We start from the raw sequence: 12,242 nt of genomic DNA on the forward strand, positions 1-12,242 counted from the left end.
ATACACACAAGTTAATAGGCACTTCCTGTTACGAGCTGTTCACTTCAGAATAAGAGCATACAATATAATAAAGATCACATCTTCAACATTAACCCTTAGACTGAGTTTCACGTGAAAACGCGTGAAGTGATTAATTAGTGTATGCTGTGAACCCCGTGAATTCTCATGTTTCTCGTTTTTATTATGTTTAGATTAACTTGGTCCGCACCTCTGTTTAAGTGCCGAGCTTAAATTCGAACTACAATACCCAGAAATCCAGTGTCACGTGACACACGTGTATGTTTTTCTATAGAAGCTGCCCCCACCCCCCAGTGAACAGTCGTAGCAGAGCCGGGAGAGACTGAGAGTCCGCTCAGCCGGTTTGCCGTCCCTTCCGCAGTAACAAAACAACAAAAAGCCTATACTATAGGCCTACTAGTGTTTTTAAAAACACCAGGATAGTTGTTTTTTAAAAACACTTTCCTGGTTGGTGATATAGTGTTTTTGGTGATAGTGTTTTTAAAAACACCAGGATAGTAACCTCGCCTCACCAGGCTTTCCACCACCTCGGAGGAAAGCCTGTTCTCTGTTTCAAAAGTCTGTATGATCCGGTCGGGAGCGGATGATATAGTTACGTCATGTTGTAGTATTGTTTTGTAGTCGACAGGCAGGAACAACGTGGCGGCAACTTCTTTTTCCCTGTTTTACTTGCTTCCACGACGTGTTGGCTATGTACAATTGTATTTCTTTCCGTAAATATGGTATGCTCTTGCCAAAACAACATTAACATTACATACACAGCCATATATAATTTTTTAATTCGATCTAGGTTTCGATCTAGGTTTCGATCTAGGTTTCGGTCATGGGGTTGAAGACAGCGGAGAGGAGCAGAGGCTGTCTTCCCCCCGAGATGAGCACATGAACGGGGGGTAGACGAGGGAGGATCGAGACCGGTCCGTCGTCTCGTTTGGTTATTCACAAGCATGTTTACCAAGATTATATTATTTATTTATCCATAAATAGGTTATGATGTAACTAAATATAGACTTATTTATCCTCTACAGCCGCTATTTTACATTTTACACTTTAAAATGCGCGCCTGCTCAGACTGCCTATTTTCTGTCTCGTCTCAAGGCCAGTCCAGGCCACTTGACTGACAGGTGGCTTGGGCACGCCCCCTTTCTGAAAGAAAAGCAGCTTCGAAATAATTTTAGCTTGCTTTATTTTTGTAGCTTCTGGCGGTGTGAACGCGGCTTGACCGCGCAAGGAAGCCGCGGGTGTGTCTTAACCAGCATGTGGGACTGTTGCATGTGGGACCAGCGCAGCTCCCTGTGAGTAGCTTGAGGCGTCTGGCCACGGCCAAATGATGCCCAAATGTGGAGATGACTGATGTCATGATGTCATGTTGAATTCCAAATATGGACTTCCACACAGCCTCATACTGCCCTCCGAGGACTATGATAATAATGGGCTACAGCTATACCTAAATATGGAGATATGATTGACATCATACTGACATAATACACGTGTGACATCATAAAGTTGAACCCCAGGCTGATATGAGGTGGTGTATGTAGGGAGGTACCTCACAAAATGGCAGCAGAGAAGAAGAAAGGCAAGAAGAAGCCTCTCAGTTTGTTCTCGTTCGGCCTCATGGCCAACAGGCATCCATCCAACGGTCTGGTGGACAACGCGGAGGATCCGGACCGGAACGGCTCCCCGGCCTGGCATGGAGAGGAGAGCGCACACCGGGCCGCGCCCATCAACCGCACCGCCCTGCCCACGGCACCGCGCTCCACTCGCGAGCCCGACATTGTGGACCGCTCGCGGATCCCCCAGGGCCCGCCCTACACGGCCTTCCTGGGCAATCTGCCCTACGACGTCTCCGAGGACTCCATCAAGGAGTTCTTCCGCGGCCTGGCCATCGGCCCCGTGCGTCTGCCTCGGGAGCCCAACAACCCCGAGCGACTGAAAGGCTTCGGCTACGCCGAGTTTCACGACAAGGAATCCCTGGTGAAGGCCCTCGGTCTCAACGAGCAGCAGCTGGGAAACCGGAGGATCCGTGTGGACGTCGCAGAGCACTCCGACAAGGACAGGGACAACGGGCCTCTGGGCCGACGGGACCAGGCTGGCGGTCGCATGTCCGACATGTCCGACACAAGCGACTGGAGGACGCCGCGGCCCAGCGGAGCTAACGACAACGACGGACCTCCCAAGACGGAGCACGACGCCTTCGGAGAGCGATCAAGCAACCGTTACGAACCCAGACGGGACAGCGATCGCAGCAGCAGGGACCGCGGCGACAACAGTGGAGGTTTCGATTCTCGCGGCGGGGGGGGTGCCTTCGGCAATGGCCACTGGCGTAGCTGCGATGACAAGCCTAGTTACGATCGCTACGGCAACCCGGATCGTTACGGTGACCGCGAGGACCGCTACGAGAGACGCGGTGACGACGGTAGCAGGTGCGAGGAAAGAGCCGGCACTGCGGGCCAACAGAGGCCAAAGCTGAACCTGAAGCCCTGCAGCAGGGAGCAGGAGGGGAGCGGTGGGGGGGACAGCCCTGCCCCAACCACCAGGGCCTCCATCTTCGGAGGGGCCCGGCCGGTGGACACGGCGGCCAGGGAGCGCCAGATGGAGGAGAGGCTACAGAGGCAACAGCACGACGACGGAGGAGTCCGCCGCCCGCCCGAAAGAAAGCCCAGAGACAGCAGGGATCATCCTCCCAGAGACCGGGATCCTCCCAGCTGGCGCAGCAGCAGCAGCAGTGAGGACACCGCCGAGCGTCCCCGCACAGTAAACGAGTCTGCGCAGCCGGGAAGTGATTCTGGAAGAGGCTCTCTGTGCCGCGAGAGCGACTGCTCCGCTAAGACCGACTGCTCCGCTACGTTAGACTGCTCCGCTAAGACCGACTACTCCGCTAAGAGCGAGGACGCGCTCGGCGTGAGGGGACACGAGCCCTCGTCTCCCGGCCCCTCCTCCTCCTCCCCCCATCCCGTCCCCTCCAACGCCTCCTCCAATAAGGAGCCGCCGCTCAGGGGGACGACGACGCCTGCCTCGCCTCCCAAGAGGAACGCCTGGGCCAACAGGCGAGCTTCGCTCGGCGCCAGACCCTGCGATGGACGCGGACAACCTCCCCTCTCGGCGGCTCCCCCCAAGTTTAGCTCCACCGATGGTTCTGTAGAGAGAGGACCAGGAAAGGAAGTTCAACTGAGCCAGTAGATGTGCCACTTTGATGAGCAACACATCACTCAGGGAAGCCTGTGAGGGTCAGCAGAGAAGAAGCACTGAATGGGGGTAATCCATCATAGTTATAAATTATAATAATAGAACTTGCATGGAGTTGAATTCTCCTCCCATCCACTCATGGAGTTGAATTCACCTCCCAACCACTCGCATGGAGTTGAATTCACCTCCCATCCACTCACATGGAGTTGAATTCACCTCCCACCCACTCACATGGAGTTGAATTCACCTCCCATCCACTCACATGGAGTTGAATTCTCCTCCTATCTACTCACATGGAGTTCAATTCACCTCCCATCCACTCACATGGAGTTGAATTCTCCTCCCATCCACTCACATGGAGTTCAATTCACCTCCCATCCACTCACATGGAGTTCAATTCTCCTCCCATCCACTCACATGGAGTTGAATTATCCTCCCATCCACTCACATGGAGTTGAATTCACCTCCCATCCACTTGCATGGAGTTGAATTCCACCTCCCATCCACTTGCATGGAGTTGAATTCACCTCCCATCCACTCACATGCATTAACCATCACTGCTCCTAGTTATGGCCCCCGAGCCAGCCATAACATGGACGTACATGCATTAGACAGCATTTGTCCTTCCACTTCAATGAGCATTATGTAATCTCATGGACAGCTGTGATTAAAATTACCATCTGCAACACACCTGTCGGAAACATGAGGCGATGATTTACGATTTACAATGATTTAGGTGAAATGCAATGATTACAATGATTTAGATCCATCCATGCACCCATCAAGCCCCCAGCAAGGCCTCCTCTGCATGCCATGTACCCGTCAAGCCGCGTTGAAGTTGCGAGATGTAGTGGGGAAAGGTGGAACTGCGGGCGGGCCCGTGCATTTATGACGGGGATACCCGCGCCGCCGCTGAGGTTTAACATTGAGCGCTCGTTTGCGCTTGCTCATTTGACCACCAAAATGTGGTGGTCAAACAGGAAGTAGAGCGTTTTTCCGGGTGCTTCAAACAGGAAGTAGAGCGTTCTTCTGGGTGCTTCAAACAGGAAGTAGAGCGTTCTACTGGGTGCTTCAACCAGGAAGTAGAGCGTTCTACAGGGTGTTTCAACCAAAGTTAATTAAATAAGGTTAGGAAGCGAAGACTGTACAGTGGACTCCATGTTGCTCCATGGAAGGAAAGAAACATGCACAATGGGCTATATGCAGCCAACACTTCCGGGCCGGGTGCTTCAAAACACCACTGAGCAACTTCCATTGAAATGAATAGTGGGGGCCGGAGCTGTCGCTCCTGGTCCCCCCCTCTATCCTTTTTAGCTCTATGGTACCCATGCAGCAATAACAACTAGGAGCCGCAATGTCATTGACCCATCCTATAACAACTAGGAGCAGTGATGTAATTGACCCATCCTATAACGACGACGAGCAGTGAGCAGCCATCCCAGTGAGACCCGTTAAGAGTCTTGCTCCGGGAGGGACACAAATGGACACATTGCTGGCCTGACCTGGACGACCCTGGAGCTGGGTGGGCCAACCCAGGTGGGTTCACCAACCACCACTCAGCTGTGGATGGTCTATGGTCTCCCCCTAGTCTGGGCAGCATTCTTTTTCGGGTTTATGATCCGGTCGGGAGCGGATGGTAACTTCCGACATTTTGTAGTCATCTGGCAGGAAACCACAAGATGGAATCAGTACTATGAATGGGTACTTCTGATTCCGCCTTGTGGTTTCCTGCCAGATGACAACAGATCAGTGACTACAACATGATGTAAATTACCATCCTGATGACTACAAATTATTGACTACAACATGACGTAAATTACCATCCTGATGACTACAAATCAGTGACTACAACATGACGTAAATTACCATCCTGATGACTACAAATCGGTGACAACATCATGATGTAAATTACCATCCTGCTGACAACAGATCAGTGACTACAACATGATGTAAATTACCATCCTGATGACTACAAATCAGTGACTACAACATGACGGAAATTACCATCCTGATGACTACAAATCAGTGACTACAATATGACGTAAATTACCATCCTGATGACTACAAATCAGTGACTACAACATGACATCGGGCTCGACTCCTACATTCCAATGCTACATTTTTTGTTTGTTTTTGGTGGGGATGGGGCGCGGGATAGCAATATGAATATAAAGAAATCACACTTTAATAAATAAATGTAATACAAGATGTATTTATTTCAGCCAGATGACGTGTTACGTTACATTGTCATTTACTGCCCTAAACAATCATTAAAGTCCACCAACCCTGAATCATACCTTAGTTACGTCACCATCTGCAGCCAATAAGGGACCACCGACACACACACACACACACACACACACACACACATACCCAGCCGGTCACCACACACATATACATACCCAGCCGATCACGAAATTTACCTTAGTTACGTTACCATCAACAGCCAATAAGGGACCACCGTTCTTACCCACGTACCTTATCAAGATTGGTGGTCCCCCATTGGCCGACGTACAACACCGACATACGCAGCCGATTACAGTAGGCCTACTTGCGCGCTCTGCTTGCGCAGGTACTTATACCAAGGATACTTCATAAAAGAGTACTTATACCAAGGATACTTCATAAAAGAGTACTTATACCAAGGATACTTCATAAAATAATTATATTTAATGCTTAAGATTTTCAAAAACAAGAAAGTAATTCCACTTATGATAACTAGGGATTGAGCTTGTTATTTTTAGCGATAACGAGCACGTTATTGATCTGGCTTATTGACCTAATGATAACCGTTATTGATCGGGCTTATAGACCTAATGATAACCGTTATTGATCGGGCTTATTGACCTAATGATAACCGTTATTGATCGGGCTTAATGACCTAAATGATAACCGTTATTGATCAGGCTTATTGACCTAATGATAACCGTTATTGATCGGGCTTATTGACCTAATGATAACCGTTATTGATCGGGCTTAATGACATAAATGATAGCCGTTATTGATCAGGCTTATCGACGTACGACCCAGCGAATCTACATTGTCATATGAGACAATGTTATTGTTATTGATATATTATTGATTATTTAATCATTTAAATATGAATATAAAAAATCTATATATGATCCAATATTATTATTTTGTTTAATTTTATGTAGTAATATTTAATACTTTTCATTGGTTCATTATTTAAAACACAAATACGCACACGCATGCACATGCGCACACACACACACACACACACAATTTAATTTTGTTTGTGAAAATAGCAGATCTTCAGGATCGGCACGTTGTGAGCTTATAGATCAGCTATTTTAGCTACTGTTTAGCGTAGGTTCATTAATAGTGGAGATAAAATATAATAACACAGTGATGTGGAGATACAAGGTGTTACGACAGCAACAATATACAGATTAAAAATGCAATAACATAAATATAATACAATCAGAAGGGTAGGACGTTGGCGCTCATGGTGAGAAAGACTACTATGTGCTGCTTGAGTGGTAACCTCGCATCACCAGGCTTTCCACCTCGGAGGAAAGCCTGTTCTGTGTTACTAAATTGCGTGAACTGGTCTGGAGCGGATGATATTGTTACGTCATGTTGTAGTCATTGTTTTGTAGAGATCAGGCAGGACCCCTCAATCCGGAACTTCCTTTCCCTCAAACCGGAACAATACCAATGAAAGCTCTCGTACACTCTGTACACTCTCAGAGTTAAATTAACATTGATTTTACGATTAAACTGGTGGTCCCAGAGATGGAAATGCCATTAAATGGGGGTCCGTAGACTTGTGCATATCAAACTGGGGGTCCTTGAAATTAAACGGGTTGAGAATCACTGCTAGAGCCGTAAAAATCTTCTCTTATGGAAGGGTCAATTTGGGAGTCCTTGACGTGAAAAGGTTTGGGAACCACTACTTCAGTTCTACCTACTGTCGTTTAAAATCCTGATGTCGTGTCGTCTCAGACAAGAGGGTAGAAGAGAAGAAAGGAGAATGCACGTGAAATGTTCTTCAGGATCTCTGCATTTATTTTGGTAAAACACGAGATGAAATCGTTACAAAGCACAGAATGTGAAAATCTACACGCAAGGTTGACTGTTTCAACAAAGTCTCCGGGGCCAATTTGAGGCAGAGTTGAACCAGCTCTGAGAAGTGGATTTACAACTTGTTATATACAAAGATCAGGTCCCTCCTCTCACCGGACATTAAATAGACGCTTCCTGACTTTTGATCAATGAGACCACTAGCTGTTCTGGTACAGAGAGGTGGGCCCTCTCAACAAAGACACTTTTACATGTTATTAAACTATAACGGAGTTCTAACTTTGAAATAAAACAACAGATAATGATGAATTAAAGGTATAATGGAAACGTAGTTAAAAACACAATGGAAATAAATGAAATTGAACAGGCTTTATGCTAAGAAAGGAATTAAACAGTTTGTCTCAGTAAATAAAGTTTCAGACACAGGAATACCCTGTTAAATCAGTATTAGATGCACTCACTAGTAACCATTTCTTAACGTTTTCCTATTATGTTATAATGACAGAAGATTGTTAAAAGTCATTCATTAAGAAAGTCAATGTTGAAACGGCTACACAGTGAGAAAATAGAAGTCTTTGTCTCTAGTCATCTCTAACTATAGCGATATAGGTTTCTAGGTACACAGCAGGGGATTCTTTACTAAATAAGGACTCTCCTAGCTAAACCAACATTTCTATACGAGAGGAAGAGAAGATTTTAGGCTCTGTCTAGTTTAACATTACATACTCAAGTAGTTATGAATATGCTATATGATTCATAATATACCACACTAGAAATAAGGGGGGGGGGGGGGGGGGGGGCTTTGTTATTACTTCCACACAACATCTCTAAGGTATATATGGCATAGTTCAATGTTGAAAATGAGTGGCGTTCCCCTTTAAGACCTTGGGCAGTATTATGGCCACTCAGAATAGCCAAATGGCATTGATCACGCCTCCAGGTCTTAAGTTATGTAATAAGACCTGGTACTTAAGACACGCATAATACTGCCCCTTTTGTCATATACATAGCCTACAACGTATATTTAACCTTTTTTTAGTTTGTTTTTTTGTTTTTGTTTTTTTACAGTTTTGGACAAAATAGCAATTTTTTTCATGGAGGGTGCCAGATGGCGCCAGTGCCCACCTATCCATGGAGGTGCCCAGATGGCACCAGTGCCCACCTATCCATGGAGGTGCCCAGATGGCACCAGTGCCCACCTATCCATGGAGGTGCCCATGGTGGCACCAGTGTGGAGGTGCCCAGATGGCGCTAGTGCCCACCTATCCTGTATGCCTTCCACCACTGGTACATTGGCACAATAAAACCGTCCGGGTATCCGAGGCTAGCACAGTACTGACTCCAGACAAACTGCATTTGGCAGGGGGCTGGGTGTTGCTGCCACCTAGAGGACAACTAAAGAAAGTGAACCAGGGAAGGATGCAGGCTGGGCCTACTATATTTCTGTTTGGAACTCGAAACGAAACGAAAAGCTTGAATTATCCTCTTTCAATCTGTAAAGTTCATAAAAATCATAAAAATCCACTGTAGACCTGTTACTTGTTACTTCCTGTCAAGAAATTCCTTGCAGGTGATTATTTTTCCAAGTATTCAGTTTGGAAGCGCTCGTTTTCAGTAAAGCAACCTCCTGCTGCCTCCTGCATTTTGTGCAAATTCAATGTGGAACGCAGGGCTATTGAGTGAAGTGATATCTAACGAGCACTCCCAAACTCTGAAAAAATAACCTGCATAGAATTTCTTGACAGGAGGTAGCTCATAACATCTTTGGTGGATTTTTATGAAACATACACTTTACAGATAGAAAGAGGATAAGTCAAGCTTTCTGTACAGCTACAATGATGGTGAGTTTAATACAATTAGATAGGAATTTTCTGTTTGGATGAATGGGCTGTCAATGGGTAGTTGCACCTAGTTTGCACCTTGCTGGCAAGATGGCTGTGGTCTGAATATCGTCTGAATAATAGCGACGCGTTGTTGTGAGCTTGTAAATCGGCTATTTTCAGCAAGTGTAAAATATGTCATTACGACGGCATGAAGGCCTGCAAAAATACATTTTAGTCGACTAAAATCGCATGACATTTAGTCAACTAAAACTAGACACACAAAAACATTCCAGGTGACTAAAATATGACTAAAACTAAATGAAGTTTCAGTCCAAAGACTATATGACTGTACTGTACTGTACTGTACTGTACTGTACTGTACTGTACTGTACTGTACTGTACTGTGCTGTGCTGTGCTGTGCTGTGCTGTGCTGAGGAAATGGACCACACCTCAGAGGAGGAAAACATCCTCAGTAAACAGCAGGAAATCCCCCCCCCCCCCCACCCCTCTTTCTCTCTTTCTCTCTCTCTTGATTTTTACAGCAAGTTTTGATTTAGTTTTAGCCGTCGTATTTTGAATATTCATATTTTAGTAATTCATATTTTAGTAATTTTAGTAATTTGCCAGAAGGCAAAGCTCTCTGTCTACCGAGCAATCTTCGTTCCTACTCTCACCTATGGTCATGAAGTGTGGGTCATGACTGAAAGAATAAGGTTGCGAATACAAGTGGCCAAAATGAGTTTTCTTCAACGGGTGGCTGGCATCTCCCTTAGAGATAGGGTGAGAAGTTCAGTCACATGAGAGAGACTCGGAGTAGAACCGCTGCTCCTTCGCCTGGAATGGAGTCAGCTGAGGTGGTTCAGGCATCTGGTTAGGATGCCTCTCGGGCGCCTCCCTAGGGAGGTCCTCAACGCACGTCCCACTGGGAGGAGACCCCGGGGCAGACCAAGGCACAGTTGGAGGAAATACATCGACTCACTGGCCTTGAAACGTCTCGGAATCCCCCAGGAGGAAGTCACTAATGTTGCTCTGGAGAGGGAAGTCTGGAGCACTCTGGTGGAGCTGTTGCCCCCGCGACCCGACTACGGATAAGCGGTTGAAGATGGATGGATGGATATTTTAGTAATCTAAAAAGTTTTAGTTTTTGTCTATTTTTAATCGACTAAATGTGCAGTATTGATTTTGTCGACTAAAATTATTTTTGTCAGGTGAAACCTGACTAGTGAAAGCTCATGAGTCATACTGAGGACCTAGTCCTGATTGGCTGCAACACACACTGCTGTCATGTATTGGTTACTCAGGTCACATGACCAGGAAACAGGTAACAGGAAGCAGGTATAACAGAAATATTTAGAGACACCCAATGTTATGTAACGTAATGTTATGATTGAGACCGGCCAGTTGAGAGGAGCATTCGTTACTATTTAAAGAAACCAGCACTTATTTCACCTGACAAATATCACTATGTGATCATTTCTTGTTTTATAATGGCAGATTTTACTGGTTGTATGCTGAGAACTGCCGATCTACATGCTCACAACATGTTGTGAGCATGTAGATCTGCTATTTTCCAAGCGCAACCAAACATAAAATGACTTTTGATGTATTTTAGTTCTACTGGATCTCTTCTCCACTAGTCCCTCCCTAACATTTAGTTCTACTGGATCTCTTCTCCATTAGTCCCTCCCTGACATTTAGTTCTACTGGATCTCTTCTCCACTAGTCCCTCCCTGACATTTAGTTCTACTGGATCTCTTCTCCACTAGTCCCTCCCTGACATTTAGTTATACTGGATCTCTTCTCCACTCGTCCCTCCCTGACATTTATTTCTACTGGATCTCTTCTCCACTAGTCCCTCCCTGACATTTAGTTATACTGGATCTCTTCTCCACTAGTCCCTCCCTGACATTTAGTTCTACTGGATCTCTTAAGTTCTCCACTAGTCCCTCCCTGACATTTAGTTCTACTGGATCTCTTCTCCATTAGTCACTGTCCCTCCCCATTTTAGTCTATTTGTTATTTATTATTTGTTGACAAAATTGTCTAGTTGCTAGTCATAGCTTGGATTTTATTTAGTTTTCATCGTCGGTGAAAAAAGGGAGTCACCCAACATTTCTCGTCATAGTTTTAGTCGACTTTAAGTGCTTGACAGAGTCGAACGTAATCGACGCAAGAATACATAAGCAAACTAGAAAAAGTGCCCTTCTGGGCACAGGTCTCCACCAGGAGGATAGGACTGTGTGAGATGTTTGGCAAAATGTTTAGGAGTAATATAAACATGTTTGTTTTTTGCAACAGTTTTCTTCATTTTGTTGAGGAACACAAAACAACCTGTTGGTGGCGCTATAACAGACCAATGTGAAAAGGGTGGGATATATTCCTCAGCCTAGTAAGAAAATGTGTGAAAGATTTCACGTAAATTGCATGCTGCGTTCATGATTTGAGGCTTTTGTTCAAAACGGGGCAATCTTGCAAACTGTGAAAGGCAATTATAGCCAATTAGGATGGAATATGAAATATCGGACAGATCCGACTTGAGCACATGACCATAGAGATACTGTGTAACGATTTTTGGACAGAATCTGGAGGAGTAATATAAAAAAATGTGTTTTACAAAAGTCGGCCTCCTGGTGGCGCTATAAAAGGCAGATGCGGAAAATGCAGGTCAAAGGTTTGTCTTTGGCCTCTAGGGAGTGTGCATGCAACGTTTCACGCAGATCGGTGCAGTTTTAGGTAAAAAATGTGAAAAGCTGCCTCATGGTGGCGCTATAACAGGCCGTTCTGGAAAATGTGGGGCAGAGGTTCATCGTTGGCATCCAGGGAGTGTGTGTGCAAAGTTTGGCATCGACCGGGTTAACGGTGCCGGAGATTAGCTGGTAACGGACGGACGGAAGGACGGACGGACGGACACACACACACACACACGGACGGAGTGCAAAACATACTCTCTCCCCATGCCTTCGGCCTGGTGGAGACAAAAAGCCAAGCCCACGCAAGCAACGCAAGGGAGTATGCATGTATAAAATAACCTTGCGTTTTTTGTGTCCGTTTGACTCCCCCAAGCAAAGGAACAAAACGGACTATGTAGATAGTAGAGGCCTTAAATGAACACTGGAGCATAATGTACACTAGGTGTCACGGACACAGAAAAAATCACACCTGTGTGA

The 12,242-nt window shown here is 45.9% G+C and overlaps 1 protein-coding gene across 1 annotated transcript; it reads left to right on the plus strand.

Annotated features, from left to right (window-relative positions):
• Positions 1-1,572: 1,572 nt before the first annotated feature.
• On the plus strand, positions 1,573-3,198 carry LOC306919722 (eukaryotic translation initiation factor 4B-like; the record flags this gene model as incomplete). The annotated part of the gene is made up of 1 exon (XM_079496276.1): positions 1,573-3,198. The coding sequence occupies one exon, from the start codon at positions 1,573-1,575 to the stop codon at positions 3,196-3,198; it is 1,626 nt and encodes a 541-aa protein (XP_079352402.1).
• Between the last annotated feature and the right edge of the window lie 9,044 nt (positions 3,199-12,242).

Source organism: Electrona antarctica, assembly GCF_951216825.1.
Source record: "Electrona antarctica genome assembly, chromosome: 3".
Taxonomy (NCBI): Eukaryota; Metazoa; Chordata; class Actinopteri; order Myctophiformes; family Myctophidae; genus Electrona; species Electrona antarctica.